Raw genomic sequence first — 19,546 nt, forward strand, 5'->3', positions numbered from 1 at the left:
ATAATAATTACTATAGAAATATATGTTGTATAGATAATATTTCATTATGTATCTTAATATTCTAATAATCTAACTGATCTGCATATTTCTCCTAAAGATAAAAGCTTTTGGGGTTTTTTTTTCTTCTTTCTCTCATGCATTCAGGATCCTGAGGCCTCACAAACATATCACATTACTCGCTCAGCAGCTGCTCCTACACTCAGTCACTGTCACTCAGACTGTGTCACATATTAACTTTAAACCAAATACCTCACATACGAAGGTGTGATGAATACACGTATTTTAACCCAAATTATCCTAATTATCAATGCATTGTAAACTATTTCAATTTAGTCTCTTAATATTTCTTTGAATATTCCCCACATGACATAAATATATGTATATGTATAGCTATACTCGACATTTAGGCCTGGAAAAAAAATTCCATTGCTTTGCAAAAGCTGAGACCCCTTTAAAAATTCTTTCCCTAAGGAACAGGGACATAGTATACTGGTCTGGTATACTTATTATTAGAACAAGGTACAAATTCCACATGCTGTGGTAGTCATTCGAACCATGCAGTGAAGGCACACATACAGAACATATTTTAAAATGCAGTTAGTTATTTTCTTTTAAGTGTTAAATATATGAAATCATGCAATTATTGCAACTTCCTGTGTAAATAAAGGCATAAATCCTTGGAAGAGAATTTTTCCCGATTAAGTCCTGCTTTGAAATGAAAATTCTAAGGAAACATAAAAAATAAGGTTAATATCATATTCATAATTCTAAATATTATTACTGATGTAGATTTTAATTTTCATTAAAAAATACAGTTCTACTATTTCTACTTCTACAAACACTCTATATATACTGTATGAACATGTATATCTATAAAACTATAGAACTACAGGATTATACTCTATAAAATAATTACATATAACTCACTAATTGTATAACACTTTTACACAATATATATAATTACTTTTTCTAGCCAATTCCTAAACCCATACTTATTTCTCTGCAAAAAATATCCTGAAAGGTTCTTGCCATTTTAAAGCGGATAGATTCTTGGAGCAGAGTATTCAGTTTACAGGCCATGATGTCACTCACCACCTGTTTCTGTCTGTCAAATTCGGCCATCTTGGTTACAGAAAGAAGATTTTCTTAATTCAATTTGTGTCTTTTCGGTGTTTTTTTGCATCATTCCATATGGCTTATAACAAACATGTGATTTTCTTTTTCTTTGTTCTTCATAGATTTGATTTTGGGGAAAACTCATTTTAGAAGGTTTTGCTAATACAGGCTTCTGATAAGATTTTACTCTGCCTGTCTTTACAAAATTAGCACGATTTACTGTCCTTTCACGATTCTCGTGTTTCCTGGCAAAATCAAGGGATTGCGCACATTCAAATAAAGAATCTTTTTGTGACGCAATAACACGAGATGCAGGATTTAGAAACCAAAATTTGCTTACAAAACTCCTTATGAGGGACGGTGTTTTGACATTCTCACTCAGCATTCTATACAAACGTTCATATATGGACATGAACGTAAAAATACATTCCTTCCGACCAATCCTTAATTTTTGAAGAATATCAATATCTGGATGATTTTCATTTGATGAACAAAAAATGAGAATTTTTAATCTGTCCTTATCAGTTAAATTCTCATGTATTTCACCAGATAACTTTAAAGACAATCTCCTAGCAAAATTTACAGGGATCCACATTTTGAACAACTGATTCTTCTCCTCGTTAGATAAATCAAATTTATCAACACAACTTTCAAAAACCTCAGAGTTTCTACAAACATGGATTGTATTGTCATATGCAGGTATTATTTTGCATATCTCTAGCAAAGTTTTTCTTACTTTCCTTCGGATTTCGGCCTGTGAGTCGTCTATTTTTAGTGGTCCGTCTTTCCCTTGTACGTCCTCTACGTCAGTTCTGAAGTCTCCTCCTACTTCTCCATCTTGTTCCACGTCTGCAAGGTCACCTTCAATGGCCGCTACAGACACTTGATTACAGTCAATCTCCCTAACTTTACAGCCAATCTCGAGAACATCACGACAATCATTTTTGGATTTCTCTGACACAGATCTATGAAATATATCTACCATCTGTAGAATATTTTTTAATCTCTCTCTTTCTCTATTGAAAAACTTAGAATCTAACCTTTGATTCTCGAGTTCACACTCGGCATATAAACTTAACCATAAAACTCCTGAATTAGAATGGTCTACAGACTTAAATTTCAATTTACTCTGCTTAGCAAGACAATTAATGACATCCATTTTATCTTACCTTGAAATGTCTCAGCTTGTTCCTTTGATGGACAACGCTGGGTTCCTGTCTTCACACGTCTGGCACTTTTGGCCCTTGTAGTACTTCTCAATCTATCTGGCACTTCTTACTTCTAGGTTCTGTCTGATTCTTGTAAGTAGTAGATTTCCTGATAACTTGCACATATGACATTAGCAAAGTCCAATCCCCCTTATGGGCAAGTGGAGGGAAATCCACAAAAAAGTACAAAAATTCAGATCTGGCTGGCTCTCCAATGTAAAATAATGGTTATCCTGTAAAATACTCAGAACTAGTTACCAGATAAAAATATAGTGGTTTATTTGGATTCTTCCATCAAAGAAAGGTTATTACAGAAAAACAGGTGAATAAAAATAAGTGAAAGAGATTGTCCATTGTTCATAGCAAAGCAGCATGTATTCTTCTTCTCCGAGATCCTGAATAGCAAATAGCTGCTGTGTCTCAGTTCGGCTTCTCACATCGCCGTCAAGTAATATACCAGCTGTTATGTCATGTCATGGCCCAACACAGGCGACATCTTTGTGTCTGTCTCTCATGATGGTGAGGGAAGAAGACAGCGACCTCTACAGTTAGCCATGAATTATATACGTCTCTTGAAGCACGTGATCTCGGTATATATGGAGTTTGACATTTACCTCAAGGCTAAACTTAAATATGTAGTGAGCTGACATTTCTACCATGAGCCAAGCTTAAAAATAGCCTATGTCATATAAGCTAAAGCAATCTACAGAACTGGGTGTAATAAGAAATATTTAACGAATTATTAATATTTAACAGGCGTTTTCCAGGGACTCCACCCTATGGCCTATGTGGCGTATATCAGATCTGATCTCAGACATTTCCTTAAGCAAAGGTTTCATCGTGGATTCTAATAAATGTTTCATATAGGATCTAGAGATCGGGGCTGAGTCCTCAGAAGTGGATTCACAGTCTGAGTCTCTGTCAGCGTCTGAGGCCTCATTGAATGTCTCAGTCTGGGCACTGCGTGCCTTCTGTTTATCTGGCGATTGCGACAATCACTAATTTCTTCTTTAGGAATCTGTCCAGTTCACCCCTGGGGGCTGATGAGTTACTTGCAGGGGTTTGTTTGGTGAAACTTTTTGCCCGAGTTTTATGACTTGTGCGGACCATTACAAGGCAGCTGAAAACGGGCCGATATACACGCCGCTTGGCTACATCAGGATGATTAATAGAACATGTCCTTTACTGTGAAGGAAGACATTAATAAGATGTTGTTACCAGGGTTGGCCAGTAGATGGTGCTCCTACTCCATGACCCAAATGGCATAGCACCCAGGAGGACAGGGGGCACAGAGAGATCGCTGGTTGATGATATTTACAGAGCCAGAGCACTATGATTCACGCAAGGTGACGACCCCAGTTTATTGGTCCTTATAGGGCCGCTGTTTTTCCCCTCCAGGGCACAAGGGGTTAATCAGCAGAGCTGGCATGGAGCAGACTGGGGGGAGCAATTCCTGTGCTTGGAGCTTCATGGGCGGGGTTAATGATGTAGTGATGGTGCCTTGTACTTCCCCTTATCTCAGCACAACACTGGCCCCAGTAAAAACTCTTTACCCTGCAAAGCCACGGTGCCCAGTCCACAGTCTGATTTCCCACAACCCTCCCTCCACTGACAGGGCAGCCGAGGACCTGCAGGCTCAGTGAGCGTTGCTGCGTGTGAATTATAGTGTGCTGACAGCTGCACACAGGAGTGGAGGAAGAGGGAGAGAGGGGGGGCTCCGTGTCAAGCAGCACGTTCCTGGGTCCGACTTGTTATCTTGCTTGGGGATTCCCCGTGGTGAAGGAGGAGTGACCACTGTTAAGTCCTGACAGGCACAGCTCTTATTATTACATTCCAGGCAGGAAAGGGGGGGAGGGAGGCCCGGGAAGATGGCGCCCCCACCTCGCTGGAGCCTGGAATAGAGGAGGGGAGGGGGGGAAACAGCCCTCGGCCACCCGACCCCTCCGCAGCCGCACCTGTCACATAGCTCTCGCCGTCCAGAGGTCCCGCTCCACCATTAAGCTGCAGGTCAGTCTCTCAGTCGGGCTTGATGAGGGGAATTGGCTTCTCCCTCCCGGCACGCAGGGCAAAGATGGCCGGCGCCCCTCCACCAACGGGCCTCTGAGTCTCAAATAAGCCGCCACTGTCGTCTTCGAGCCGATAAACTTTGCTCCTTCACTCCTAGAAACTCCCTCAATGTTCCAGAGAGTCTTGTAGTAGCTTTAGCCTAGGTTATAAGGAGCAGAAGTTTCCCCCGAAGGCTCAGGAGAGAGGAGCTCAAGGGAAACACGTCTGCCCTGCTCGAGGCCCAAGCCACGCCCCCATAAACATTTATTTTTTAAACTTACATTACTCTAGTTGGAATCTCTTCTTGTCTGGCGGCCACCAACCGCACTAGACTGTGTTGATAAACCAATAACCCAAAGTAAAACAATATACACTGGGATGTCCAAAAACATGAAAGATACTTTATTGATACCAAAACATACACAGGAATGAGTATAAAAGCAATTAAAAGCAGACAAGAAGGTAGGGGAATAGATTTTATAACAAAGCTCAATCACCATGTCATAATAAACAACGTAAAAAAGACTGACGCCGAAAATAGCAAAAGTGCACACAAAAATGTAACTCCAATAAACAAGGGTTCCCCAAAGGCCCAGATAAGCAATAGTGCAGTTTGACGTAAATGTAAAATACACTAAGGTGCCTGTAAGGATAATATGAACCCAGTGTAACATAGGAGGGTAAGATATAAATCCCTTATCAAAGTGTTAAATATAAACTATTCATCAGAACCACGAGGAATGCAACCCTCAATATGAAGTGGGAAGAGGGAGAGAGTCACGGACCCCACGTGTTACGCCACAGCAATGTAGCTTCCTCAGGGGTAAGAGTCTTTGTTGACAACACCAAACTATGTAGATTATTAAAAACTGACCTGGACAGTACAATATTACAAAATGATCTTAATACGATGTCTGAATGGGCAAACACTTGGCAAAAGAGATTAAATACTGATAAATGTAGAGTAATGTACCTAGGTCAGAGTAATCCTACTGCTGCATATACATTAAATGGAAGCATACTCAGGACTACACAACAGGAGGACTTCAGTATTCTGATTACAATTAAAGAGAGCAACAGTACTCAATGTCAAGTAGCAGCCGCAAAAGCAAACAAGACTTTAGGGTGCATAAAAAGAGAGATATGATCCCAATGTATTGTCACCCCTCTATTAGTCACTTATAACCCCACATCACATGATCCAGCTTTAGGATCCACGTTCTTAAAAAAAATATTCAGAAGTGTGAGTCACTTCTCTACTTCATCTAAGGGGTTTACCTTGCTTGGTAAAATTATTATTAAGTATTCTTGTAATGAGTCTTTTAGATCCCCCCCTGCAGGTTTTCCTCCTGCCACTGTTAGGTTTCTAGGAGGTTATAGTTGTTTATTTTATTTTTGGTTCTCCTTAGCTTGATTTCTTTGCCCTATATGAATGTCTTTCAGTTTTTCAGATAGAGTTTTCGCATCCTACTTCACAATTTCCTCTCCTTTTGTTGACAGTGTCATGCAGCTCCCCTCTCTGGTTCCTCAGGAGGTATTAGAAACCCCTCAACAGCCTATTAGGAAGCTAGGTGGAAATGGGTGTTTTTAGTTGCTGCAGCTAGGTCCTTTCTAATGTGTTGGGTGTAGTTGCAGCATTCTTCCCTTTGTGGGTTCTCCAGTGGCTATCAAGATGTGCTTTCTGGTTAAAACATTTCTCATATTCTGAACATGAAAAAGGCTTCTCCTTTGGGTGATTGCTCTGGTGTCTAACAAGATGTGATTTCAAGTTAAAAAATTGCCCTCACTCTAAACGAGTTTAACCTTAATGTGAATTTTCTGATGTGCGGTAAGATTTGATTTATGTATAAAACTTTTCCCACATTCTGAACATGAAAAAGGCTTTTCTCCTGTGTGAGTCCTCTGATGTTTGAGAAGACTTGATTTCTGTGTAAAACATTTCCCACATTCTGAACATGAAAATGGCTTCTCCCCTGTGTGAGTCCTCTGATGTTTGAGAAGACTTGATTTCTGTGTAAAACATTTCCCACATACTGAACATGAAAATGGCTTCTCCCCTGTGTGAGTCCTCTGATGTTTGAGAAGACTTGATTTCTGTGTAAAACAGTTTCCACATTCTGAACATGAAAAAGGCTTCTCCCCTGTGTGGGTTCTCTGGTGGCTATCAAGATGCGCTTTCCGGTTAAAACATTTCCTACATTCTGAACATGAAAAAAGCTTCTCCCCTGTGTGGGTTCTCTGGTGCTTAAAAAAATCTGATTTCTGGTTAAAACATTTTCCACTCTCTGAACATGAAAATGGCTTCTCCCCTGTGTCGGTTCTCTGGTGGCTATCAAGATGCGCTTTCCGGCTAAAATATTTCCCACATTCTGAACATGAATAAGGCTTCTCCCCTGTGTGGGTTCTCTGGTGTATAACAAGATCTGATTTCTGGTTAAAACATTTCCCACATTCTGAACATGAAAAAAGCCTCTCCCCTGTGTGAGTTCTTTGATGTCTAACAAGAATCCACTTCCGGCTAAAATATTTCCCACATTCTGAACATGAATAAGGCTTCTCCCCTGTGTGAGTTCTCTGATGTTTGATAAGACTTGATTTCTCTGCAAAACATTTGCCACATTCTGAACATGAAAATGGCTTCTCCCCTGTGTGAGTTCTCTGATGTTTGATAAGACTTGATTTCTCTGTAAAACATTTCCCACACTCTGAACATGAAAAAGCCTTCTCCCCTCTATGGGTTCTCTGGTGGATATCAAGATTTGCTTTCCATTTAAAACATTTCCCACATTCTGAACATGAAAAAGGCTTCTCACCTGTGTGCATTCTTTGATGTCTGATAAAATTTGATTTCTGGTTAAAACATTTCCCACACTTGGAACAAGAAAATCTATTCTCTGCTGTGTGAATTTTTTGATGTTTAAAAAAATACTTTTCAAGGGGAAATCGATTTCCACATTCTGAAAGTGAAAATGACTTCTTTGCTTTAGAAGCAATTTTTGTTTTAATGCTTATTTTGTGACTTTGATTTTCCTTAATAGCCGGTAAAGAATCAAAAGACATGACCTCTTTCAATGGATCAGATGATACATCTTTGCAGTCAAGGGATGATGTTATATCTGGGGTAATTGCATTCACTTCAATTGTATTCTGAAAGATTTTTGGATCATCTGATTTAAAAATTGAAGATGTCAGCTGTTTCTCAGATCTCCTGTTACAGTCATCTGCCAAGAATAAAAACAATTATTTTTTCAAACAAAATATCCTTGCAATTTATATTTTTAAACATTTCTACTTAAAATGTCCATAAAAATGGCAAGTTATTTAAAAATATTGAATCATTCACGAAGAACATGACAGCTCACAGTCTAATAGAAACACCAAGGTTACTTACCGGTAGCCGGTTTTTCTGGAGCCCGTGAGAGAGGGGATCCGCCCAGCCAGGACAGGAACCCTACTGAAGATAAAAGGGTTTATAGTTGGTTTACAGAGTGTGAGAGGCCCCCCGGGTTAGTACACATAGTAAAACTATCACCACATTATATCTAACTAAAAAAAAGCATCCAAACTATACTGCACACAAAAGGAGTGATAAGGGGGGGTGGGGAATATACAGGTGCAGTCATGGGCTCCGGAAAAATTGGCTACCGGTAAGTAACCTTGGTGATTTCCAGTCTCCCATGATGGCACACATGAGACTTTTGTAGAATAAGACACCTTAGGGAGGGACCACCGCTTGCAGCACCCTTCTACCAAAGGTTAGGTCAGTAGAGGAAGATAGATCAAGTCGGTTATGCCTAAAAAAGGTTGAGGGTGAGGACCAAGTAGCGGCTTTACAAATCTGTTCAATCGATACCTCAGCCTTCACTGCCCAGGAGGTAGCCACGGCTCTGGTGGAGTGAGCCTTGATGCCTTGTGGAACCGGAGTGCCACTTGCAGAGTAGGATAACATAATGGCCTCCATGATCCATATGGCAATGTTACTCTTAGCTACCCTGTACCCTTTTCTACTACCCTGAAAGGCTACAAAAAGGGACTGATATTTCCTCCACTGACTAGTTATTGACATATACTGTAATATGGCTCTCCTTACATCCAATGTATGGAACTTTTGCTCCCCAGGGTTTCTAGGATTATTACAGAAAGATGGCAAGGAGATCTCCTGAGTCCTATGAAACTTTTGGACCTCCTTGGGGAGATAGGCCGGGTCTGGTCTTAGAACCACTCGGTCATCCAAGATCTGATATTAAGGCTACCAGTAATACAGTTTTAAGTGTGAGTTTTGGTGACAGCTCTTGTAATGGTTCAAAGGGATCTTTGGTTAAAGCCTCTAAGACTAGATTCAAGTACCAGGGTGGTATCTTTGGGATAATGACCGGCCTCGACCTGCCACAGGACTTTATGAATCGGGACACCCACCTATTGGCTGCTAGATTGCAGTTATATAGGGCCCCCAGAGCTGAGGCTTGGACTTTGAGGGTGTTAGTGGCTAACCCAAGTTGCAGCCCCGACTGTAGGAATTCTAGGATAGGTCCCACTGGAGCTACATCCCCTAAAGGTTCCCCCAGGAAGTCTAGGAACTTTTTCCACGTTCTACAGTAGATTTGGGATGTTATAGGTTTCCTACTCTTCAACAGGGTAGAGACTAACCCTGGAGAGAATCCCTGGCGACTCAGTAGCGCCCTCTCAAATTCCAGGCTGCCAGATGGAAGCCCTTCACCTGAGAGTGGGCCACTGGTCCCTCTGAAAGCAGGTTTGGAACCTCCGGTAAGATCCATGGATCTGTCACTGACATGAGTCTCAGGAGGGAGAACCAAGGCCCCAAGGCCTCCTCGGCCAAAACGGAGCTATAAGAATTCTCGCTCGATCCTCCCTGATTTTCCGGACCACTACTGGGATCATTATCATCGGGGGGAATGCATAGGCCAGGATGAACTTCCAGGGTATTTGTAGGGCATCTACTGCGAAGGGGTTTTCTCGTGGATTCAGTGAGCAGAACTTCCTGACTTTTCTGTTGCGTGTGGTGGTGAACAGGTCTATTTCCGTTTGCCCCAGGCTTGAACTATTTGTTGGAAGACTTGGGGGTTTAGGGACCATTCCCCCTGTCTTAGGTGCCTGCGACTCAGGAAGTCTGCTTGAGTATTTTCTACCCCCTTTATATGCAGTGCCGAGATGGATAACAGATGTTGTTCTGCTAAATGGAAAAGTAGATCTGATATTTCCATGAGGCCCCGAGATCTCGTTCCCCCCTGGTGGTTGATATAGGCTACCACTGCCCGATTGTCCGTCATGACTCGAGTGTGGCGGCCCCGAAGCAAGTGGAGAAAATGTTTCACAGCTTTTTCTACTGCCCATAGTTCTTTTACATTTGAACCGTGATCCTTTTCTAGCGAGGGCCAGGTTCCCTGTATTGAGTGGGATCTCAGGTGTGCTCCCCATCCTGTGGCACTCGCGTCGGTTGTAATGATGTCCTCGACTGGTTTTTGCCACAGAACACCGGCTGTTAGATGCTTTTCTACAGTCCACCAGAGTAGGGAATCTCTTACAGCCATGGAGAGACATAGCTCACCCTCTAAATGCCCTTTCAATTGTTTTTGTGCTGACAGAACTTTCCAGTGTAATTGTCTTAAGTGGTACTGTGCCCACGCTACCGCGGGTATGCATGATGTCAACGAGCCTAAAAGGGACATTGCATTCCTCAGTGTCATAGCTGGCCTTTGTATTGCTGTGCGAGCTAGGCCCCTTATCTTGGTCACTTTGTTCTCTGGCAGGAGGCAGCGTTGTCGCTCGGAGTCCAGTATTAACCCTAGGAAGGATTGCACTTTTACTGGTGTTAATCTTGACTTTCAGGATGTTTACTATCCATCCTAGTCCTATTAAAGTTGATATCACTTCCTTCACTTGGTGTGTGCAGTGGGTCTCTGACCTCCCTACGACAAGAAAGTCGTCCAGGTATGGGATGATCGCTATGTCCCGGGAACGAAGAAATGACATTACTTCGGCCATCACTTTGGTGAAAACTCTGCGGGCTGTAGACAGGCCGAAAGGAAGGCATGCGTATTGGTAGTGTTTTACCTGACCTTGGACATAGAGCGCTACTCTCAAGTATTTTTGATACTCCCGATGGATTGGGATATGATAGTAGGCATCTTTTAAGTCTATCACTGCCATGAGGCAGTGCTGGAACAGGATTTTTGTGGCCGTATTGATTGACTCCATTTTGAAGGAGCAATTGTCTACCCACTGATTGAGTCTCCTCAGGTTGACTATGGTTCTCCAAGAGCCGTCTGGTTTTTGTATTAAAAAGAGGGGGGAGTAAAATCCCTTTCCTTCTTCTTGCACTGGGACTTCTTGTAAGACTTGTTTTTGCACTAGTCCCAAGACTTCCGTCTCCAGGGCCAGCTGTTGCTCTTGGGCTCTCCTTCAGGGTGTCATTATAAAGGTATGCCTGGGCGGACGGGTGAAGTTTATTTTTAAACCGTCCTTGATTATGCTGATTATGTTTAGGACCCATGTACTGGGGGAGATATTTGCCCAGGCGGAAAGGAAGAGAGAAAGCCTTCCCCCTACCTCCGACCTGATGTCATTGGGGAGATTTTTTGGAGGAAGTAGAGGGCCTTTTAAACATATAGCCCAGTCCTCTCCTTTCTTTAAAGTCCCAATTTTTCCTATCTCCCGGGGGACGACCCCTGTTAAATCTCCTCCTCCGAAAGGGCTGCTTTTGGGTTCTCCCGGAAATCGAGGAAAGCCTTTCTTCCTATCCCCCGCATGTTCCAAAATTTCCTCTAGTTTTTTCCCGAAGAGGAATTGGCCATCACATGGAATGGAACATAATCTATGTTTCGATGGCAAATCTCCTGGACACCCTTTAAGCCACAGGGCTCGTCTTGCCGCATTTGCCAGGCTTGCTGCTCTAGCTGTTAATCTCGCGGAATCTGCTGAGGTATCCGCTAGGAAAGCCGCTGCTCCATGTACCAGTGTCAGATTAGACAGTATTTCGTCCCTAGGAACTCTATCCTTGATCTGGTCCTCTATTTGTTGTAGCCAGACCATGAGGGCACGTGAGGTACAAGTACCAGCTATCGCTGGTTTTAATCCAACTGCCGAAGCTTCCCAGATATGCTTCAGGAAACCATCTGCTTTTTTATCAAGTGGGTCTTTCAGCACGCCAGAGTCTTCTAATGGTAGAGATACCTTTTTTTGAGGATTTAGCTACGGCATCATCAATTTTTGGGACTTTCCCCAGGTTTCTGAATCTTTTTGCTCAAATGGGTACCTCCTTTTTGATATAGAAGGCAAGCCCCCTGACCTCTCAGGTTTTTTCCATTCCCTGTCAGTTAAGGCCTTTATCTTATCGTTTACAGGGAAGGTGCGTTTTTTCCTTTCCTCCAGTCCTCCAAACATAACATCCTTCAATGATTTAGGGGTCTTTTCCTCCTTAAGGCCCATTGTAGACCTGACAGCTTTGACCAGCTTTTCCACGTCCTCTGTTGGGAAATACGGACGGCCCCCTATATCGCTGTCCGAGGAGGATTCTGAGGACTGAGTAGAAGAGGAGGTGGAGGGGGACAGGGATCTTTCCTGACCTTTCTGCACTAGCGAGGCCTCTGAATCAGAATCCCTTCTACGGCTTCTTTTATCCTTTTTAAGGGCTGCCTTTAGGGAGCCTTTCACCTCCTCTTGTATTATAGCCCTAAGGCTAGTCACCAAATCAGGGGTTTCATCCTCTATGGTTTTGTTTATACAGTCAGCGCAGAGATCTTTCTGCCACTGATCTGCCAGTCTGCATAGGGTGCATTCTCTATTCTTTGTTTTGTCTCTAGACTTTCTCGACCCCGACCTCGGAGGCTCCTCAGATGCACTCGTGACGTTTCTTCTGGACGTCTCAGAGTCATGCCGGTCGCGTTTACGACTGCTGCTGCTGGTAAGCTGGCGGCTCGGCCTGGCATCTGGCGAGAGTTCTTGCTGCTGCTGCCACTGCTGCTCTTCTTACCCCATTTCCATTGTGAAGTTTTGGGCATGAGTGCATCTTCTGTGGTCATCCCCCTTATAAGGGGGATCCACTGCACTCTCCGCCTTCTCCGGTTACCCCCACAGCCCCTCCCCCCTGCCACGCTGCCGGGATCTTGTTTTGCCGGCCGGCGTTTTTCCAATGGGCGCCATCTTGGATTCCGGCGCAGCCTCACAACGTCACGCGAGCACGCCCCTTTCCCAGCGTGTGATGTCAGAGGGGCGCGACCCGGAAGCGGCAGCCCCTTCTGGATTGGATAGATGCAGCAGAGGGGGAGGGCGGCGTGGCAGAGCCCCAGGACCCCAGGCCATGCTGCATCTATGCCCGCACGGACGCTGAGCCCCCAGGGGACCCGCGGACGGCGCTTCCCCCTCCCAACGCACAGCGCCAAGGACCCCGCCTGTTCTTCCTCGCCGGCACGGGAGAGGGGCAGGTACGTGTGACGCTGTCTTCAGCACACGGGTCCCTGTCAGGACAGGAAACCCAACTGAAGTGAGGGAGAGGTACCGCCCCTTTTATCTTCAGTAGGGTTCCTGTCCTGGCTGGGCGAATTCCCTCTCTCATGTGTGCTGTCATGGGAGATGGGAAAAACCTCATAGGATGAACCAGTAGACTGTAGTGTTGAACTGTTTGTTCATTCTACCTCCCAAATATGGAATAAAAAGCCACCAAGCAATGTTATGTTGGTGAAAATAAATTAAAATAATAATAATAATAATTTTTATTTATATAGCGCCAACATATTCCGCAGCACTTTACAATTAAGCGGGGACATGTACAGACAATAAATTCAATACAAGTTAAGACAATTCAAACAATGACATTAGGAGTGAGGTCCCTGCTCGCAAGCTTACAATCTACAAGGAAATGGGGGGGACACAGTAGGTGAGAAATGCTTGTTAATTCAGGTCTGGCAATTATAATAGGGATTTTCATATAAAGCTGCATGATCCGGTCATCAGCCCGTGTGTTTAAGCGCAATAGACAAGTATCAAGTGCAGTTATCATGTGCATGAAGGGTGTGGAGACAGATGAATAGTAGGGTGCAGATTCAGAATAATATTTGGAAGGAGGGAACAGGGCAAAGTTAGCTTGCTGAGTAGTTGATGTGATAGGCTTCTTTGAAGAGATGGGTTTTCAAAGCGCGCTTGAATAGGTCAGGGCTAGGTATCAGTCTGATCGTCTGGGGAAGTGCATTCCAGAGAGCTGGAGCAGCACGAGAGAAGTCTTGGAGACGGAGGTGCGAGGTTCGGATTACGGGGGATGTTAGTCTTAGGTCATTTGTAGAACGGAGGGCACGTGTAGGGCGATAGACAGAGATGAGAGAGGAGATATAAGGCGGTGCAGAACAGTGGAGAGCTTTGTGGGTGAGAGAGATGAGTTTATACTGGACCCTGTAGCGAATAGGTAGCCAGTGTAATGACTGGCACAAGATGGAGGCATCGGTGAAGCGGCTGGACAGAAATATGACCCTGGCTGCCGCATTCAAGATGGATTGGAGAGGAGAAAGTTTGGTAAGAGGGAGACCGATCAGAAGAGAGTTGCAGTAGTCCAGACGAGAATGAATAAGAGCGACAGTAAGAGTCTTCGCAGTTTCAAAGGTGAGAAAAGGTCGGATTCTGGAGATGTTTTTAAGATGCAGGTGACAAGAGCGACTGAGTGATCGGATGTACGGAGTAAAGGAAAGTTCAGTGTCGAATATGACCCCAAGACAGCGGGCATGCTGCTTGGGAGTTATGGTTGAACCCTCCAGGGTTATTTCGATGTTAGGTAGTGTGAGGTTAGTAGAGGGGAGAAACACAAGAAGTTCAGTTTTAGAGAGATTTAGTTTCAGATAGAGGGAGGACATGATGCTAGAGACAGCAGACAGACAATCCTTGGTATTTTGAATTAGGGTAGGGGTGATGTCAGGGGAAGAAGTGTATAATTGGGTGTCATCAGCATAGAGATGATACTGGAACCCAAATCTGCTGATTGTTTGTCCAATAGGGGCAGTGTATAAAGAGAAGAGGAGGGGGCCTAGGACTGAGCCCTGCGGGACCCCGATAGTAAGGGGACGAGAAGAGGAAGAGGAGCCAGAAAAAGATACAGTGAAGGAGCGGTCAGAGAGGTAGGAGGAGAACCAGGAGAGGGCTGTGTCCTTGAGGCCTATAGAGCGGAGCATAGTGAGGAGGAGCTGGTGATCGACAGTGTCAAATGCGGCAGAGAGATCCAGGAGAATCAGCAGGGAGCAATGACCTTTCGATTTAGCTGTTATTAAATCATTAGAGACTTTAGTGAGGGCAGTTTCAGTAGAGTGTAAAGAGCGGAAACCAGATTGTAAGGGGTCGAGAAGAGAGTTATCCGAGAGATAGCGGATTAGACGGGAGTGGACCAGGCGTTCCAGGAGTTTAGAGATGAAGGGAAGGTTAGAGACAGGTCTGTAGTTAGCAGTGCAGTTCTGGTCCAGGGATGGCTTTTTAAGTAAAGGGGTTATGATGGCATGTTTAAATGAGGAGGGAAATATACCTGAAGAAAGAGAGAGGTTAAATATTTTAGTCAGGTGAGTGGTGACCACTGGTGAGAGAGACTGCAGGAGCTGTGAAGGAATGGGGTCACTGTTGCAGGTTGTAGGCCGAGCAGAAGCGAGGAGCTTGGAAACTTCTTCTTCTGAAACAGGCTCAAAGATGTCTAGTGAGCTTGAGGTGCGGCAGGGAAGGGGATCCAGGCACTGAGGAGATAGGGCTGAGATATCCTGATGGATGTGGTTGATTTTTTCTAGGAAATAAGTGGCCAGATCCTCACCGCTGAGGTTGGTGATGGGGGCCTGTACTTTAGGTTTCAGGAGGGAGTTTAAGGTTTCAAAAAGTCGTCTTGGGTTGTTGGATAGTGAGGTGATGAGGGTGGTGAAGTAGGATTGTTTGGCCAGATGAAGGGCAGAGTTATAGGTTTTGAGCATGAACTTATAGTGGATGAAGTCTTCTGCTAAGAGAGATTTTCTCCACTGCCGCTCTGCACACCTCGAGCAGCGCTGAAGAGAGCGTGTTTGCGTTGTGTGCCAGGGCTGCTTTTGTCTGTGTCGGGTCTTTCTGCGTCATCCTTCAAAAAATAAGGCCCCAGTAAGGTCCATCATCTGTCAGTGGAAAACTAGATGTTTCCACATTGTTAGTGGGTTAAAGGCGCTTGAAAAGCTACATTGCTTCAATAAACCAGTCCAGCAACTTCTGCTCTCCCAAAGTCAAATCTCCCCCTAGTTTCTGAGCCTTGCAGTGTGCCCAAATGACATTCAACATCCATGTATTCTGCATTATTAAAGTGAGAAGAATCCACTTAATTTACAGTGTGTGTGTCTCCTGAATCACAATCTGGGTACTAGGTGTTGGATAATAAAATGGCAAATGTGCAATTTTCACTTTCCAACATCCACTGAGTGCTAATTTCCTGAAAGTCTGTGGAGTCAAAATATTGACTACTCCTATACATGAACTCATTGAGGGTTATAATTTCTAAGATGGAGTAACTTTATTGGGATTTCTACTCCTCTGGTTTTCTGCCATTTTGATATATTAGGGCTTCTACAAATGGTGTGTCATATTCCCTCTGGGGAATGTGTGGTAAACTATGGTTTTCTTGTCCTGATGCACTGTAGCACTTCGAAACGCGTTGACTGAATAAAGGAAAATCTGGAAATACTTTCTGTCTGTACTTGGATCTATTACATGTAATACCAACAGCGCAGATTATTCCCAAATTCTCCTGATCTGTGATTACTCGGTCTGATGACCCCTTGGACCTGCAGTATCCGGATTTATAAGCCATGAAATTGTTGTATGTACACAACTAAATCTGGTTAAACCTTATTTAACAACTTTATCTCCATAGGATAAAACCCTATTACACATTTTTTCTCCTCCTAGTTTTATCTACATCCTCTCTGGAAACTGCTCCTGCGACATTTGCTTCTGTCACCAGGCGCCTCCTTATTCATTCTGCAGGCAAGTGCTGTTAATGAAGGAGCTGTCAGAGCCAGAAGCTCTGGGTGGCACCAGCACTGTCCAGCCATTAAGATTAGGGTGCCTGGGAACTATAGTACCATCCATTCTGGTGGTATGGGTGTGTGTGCTGTCCAGCTGAAGTATTCTGCTCCCTGCTTCAGCCAATTGAAAATATCGTCACTGTACTAAAGCTCAAAGCATATTGCCGGAATGTGCCAGACACAGCGTTGTGCTCCTCTGGTTCAGGGGCCCCGCTCTGTGCTCTGCTCTTGGCTTGTGAATTTGTTTCCAGTTGTGAACCACGGCCCTTTTACTGACTACTCTTGCATCTTCTCATTTTGTATTTTCTCTGCCCCCCTGGTCCTGACCCAGCTACCTGACTATTCTTCCTTCCATCTCACTCCACAGAACAGCAGGTATCACCATGGCTCAAGCCTAGGAGTCTGTTATGATGAGTCACCGAAGGAGGAAAAAACAAAATACCAGCTAAGTCCAGAAAAACCAGAGAGGTTGGCAGCTATCGGATTGCAGACCCCTGAACCTATCCACAACAACTAGCAGTAGCCGTGGGGGGTTCCTACGGTGCCCTAGACCCCTCGATCACAGCCGGAGAACTATATAGCCTAAAGACAGAAAGGGGAAAAACTAAACTGCCCCAGAGCAGACCCCAAAGCAATAGGCAGCCCCCAACATATAATGACGGTGAAGCAAGATGAAAACACTAACATAGATAGAAAGATAGGTTGAGCAAATGATGGGGCCCAAGCTAACTACATAGGACAGGATAGGAAAGCTGCTGTCTGCCATCCGCAAAAACCCTATCAAAATGAGCCAACCGACTGATAGGAAAAACAGGTCCTGAAGTCGCTAGGCTTCAAAAGACTATATCAGCACTCAGGTATATTCTGAAGACAGAGCAAAAGATCAACAGATCAGAGACAAAAATGGAATTCAGCTCACCCCCCGGCCGGGGATGGCAGAACTCCCAAAAAACAAGGCAAAACAAAAACAAAACTGAAGAGTACAAAGCAGAGCAGAAAAACTTAGCTTTGAGACGCAGGAATCAGACTGGTCTCCAAGAATCCAGCAGGAAAATCACCACCCAGGAAGAAGGGCGTCGGCAGCCTTATATCCAGTCCTCAACTCCAGCCACCCAGTCATCATCTAGCTGCCCAGGTGTTTGGTAATCAGTCTCACTACCTTCCTTCACTAGAGGAGGGAGTTCATCAGACCTCAATGGTGAAGGGAAAAATGAACTAAATTACACAAATTAGAGAAGCATCACATGATTTTTCGAACAGTGCCAATACTTTTGCCCACCCTCTTTTTTATGTTTGGTGTGGAATTATATCCAATTTGGCTTTAGGACAATTCTTTTTGTGTTTTTTCATTTAAGACAAATTAAATGAAGATAATACCAAAGAATTTGTGTTTGCAATCATTTTCAGGAAGAAACGGAGTATTATCTGACAGAATTGCAGGGGTGTCAATACTTTTGGCCACAACTGTAACCACGAGCAGTGTCCCCAACACATTGTGTCAGAAAAACTATTCCAGCAAGATCTGCAATTAAATAGCTAAATGGTGCTCCTTCCCTTCTGATCTCTGCCATGTGCCCAGACAGTAGTGTACAACTGTGTACGGGGTATTGTAGGATTCAAGAGAGGTTGGAAAATAATTTGTAAGGTCCATTTATTTCCATATATCTTTTGTGAAAAATTATAAAAATCATCAAAGAGTGACACATGTCAGATTTGAAACATCAGGCCTTACTAGGAACACAAAACTGGCTGCTGGAAGAGGATAAATCAGAGTATTTGGGGCAGTAACTACTGTTGTCAAAGACTGTGAATATAGACAATAACACATCTACTGAAATGATCAAACTCAACAGTCTTCATCAGTAACAACTGAGTAACTAGTGGTGAAACCTCTCTGGGTAAGTAGAGTATGTGGCTTGGTGGCTCTTGGCAATCTAAATTATCAGATGAATTTCAAGAAAAAAGTTTGTACATACAAAGAAAACTATCATGCTGACCCCCCTCATAGGGTATCACGCTGCCCCCCATAGGGTATCATGCAGCTCCCCCCTTAGGGAACAATGCTGACCCCCCTCATAGGGTATTATGCAACCAGGACTGATATATATTTAAAAAAAAAACCCAAAACACTCAATACTCACCTCTCCTCCTCACTCCCATGCTGATTCCGAGGGCGGCTCTGCTCCGATGAAGTGATGTCATCATGCACCCACTGTGTCAGAGGCAGAGGTGAATGATGGGAGAGGGAGCGTTACCTGAGGCTCTCTCCTCCATTATTGCTTTCAACTGTATCGGCATCTGATGCAGATATAGTTGAATGCGGCACTCACTGTGGGGCGGCATTGACGGCGCGTCCCCGAATTACTGCCCCATAGCAGCCACGTGGGGCTGGGGTCCCCTGGAGGAGCAGGGGCCCTGGTCTGTGGGCCTCAATAGTGGACAGAGTGAAAGTGAAATTAATACCCAGATCCTCTCCACACCCATGGGGGCATGGAGAAGCGTGAATATTCATTTTTCTTTAGCAGCGGGAACAGCCTTCGGCTTTCTGTCACCTTCTGCTGCTCCGCTGGTACTGGGGGCCCCATAGTAACTGCATGGTGTGCCGTTATGAGCGACACGCTCCTGGTTGGAGGCACCTGGAGCAGAGGGGGCCCTAGGCAGCTGCTGGCCCTACATACCAACAGATTTCAGTGCTTAGGCCCAACGGAAAATCCTCCGGTTCTCCTGAGGCCCAGTCTGACCCTGAGAGCAGAGGTAAGGTGTCTTAGATTTAGATCTTGGGCATTTGGAAGAGGCAATCGAGACTTTTTTTAAAGACTAACAGGGAGTTACAGACTCATGTAAGTGAGACAGGCCAATCCCATCACTATCACACTATCATACAGAATGTACATGTAAATAAAGATAGAATAACAAAAGTTACATCCACAACGTATGTATGATGGGAGAGCTCCAACATTAAACCCTTTACGACATGCGCCGTACTAGTACAGTGCTTGTCGTGTCTCCCCCTTTGATGTGGGCTCCTGCGTTCAGCCCACATCTTTTCCCGCACATATCAACTATTTTGAATAGCTAACATGTGCCCGGAACAGCCATGGGAGGAATTGCGATCCACCCGCAGCTGATAACTCGTTAAATGCCGCTGTCAAA

General features: G+C 44.2%; 2 protein-coding genes across 8 annotated transcripts in view; both read right to left on the reverse strand.

Moving 5' to 3' along the window:
• The window catches only part of LOC141094141 (uncharacterized), a 392,749-nt gene that overhangs the window by 350,493 nt on the left and 22,710 nt on the right, over positions 1–19,546 (reverse strand). The window lies entirely within an intron of this gene.
• Positions 1–19,546, reverse strand: part of LOC141094149 (uncharacterized) — a 454,882-nt gene that overhangs the window by 66,568 nt on the left and 368,768 nt on the right. For 2 of the 7 annotated variants that reach the window (XM_073579897.1, XM_073579895.1), the window contains exons 7-8: positions 7,762–7,821; positions 4,752–7,591 (exon numbers count right to left, since the gene is read on the reverse strand). The exons of 1 other annotated variant lie outside the window; for it this stretch is intronic. In XM_073579897.1, the coding sequence (XP_073435998.1) occupies positions 6,159–7,591; positions 7,762–7,821 (1,493 nt within the window). In that variant the 3' untranslated portion in view covers positions 4,752–6,158. Of the gene's footprint in view, positions 1–4,751; positions 7,592–7,761; positions 7,825–19,546 lie in introns of those variants that run through there. 4 more of the 7 variants (XM_073579896.1, XM_073579894.1, XM_073579899.1 and 1 more) reach the window with 2 other exon arrangements.

Source organism: Dendrobates tinctorius, unplaced genomic scaffold, assembly GCF_039654945.1.
Source record: "Dendrobates tinctorius isolate UK_male_01 unplaced genomic scaffold, ASM3965494v1 ptg000063l, whole genome shotgun sequence".
NCBI classification, from domain to species: Eukaryota; Metazoa; Chordata; class Amphibia; order Anura; family Dendrobatidae; genus Dendrobates; species Dendrobates tinctorius.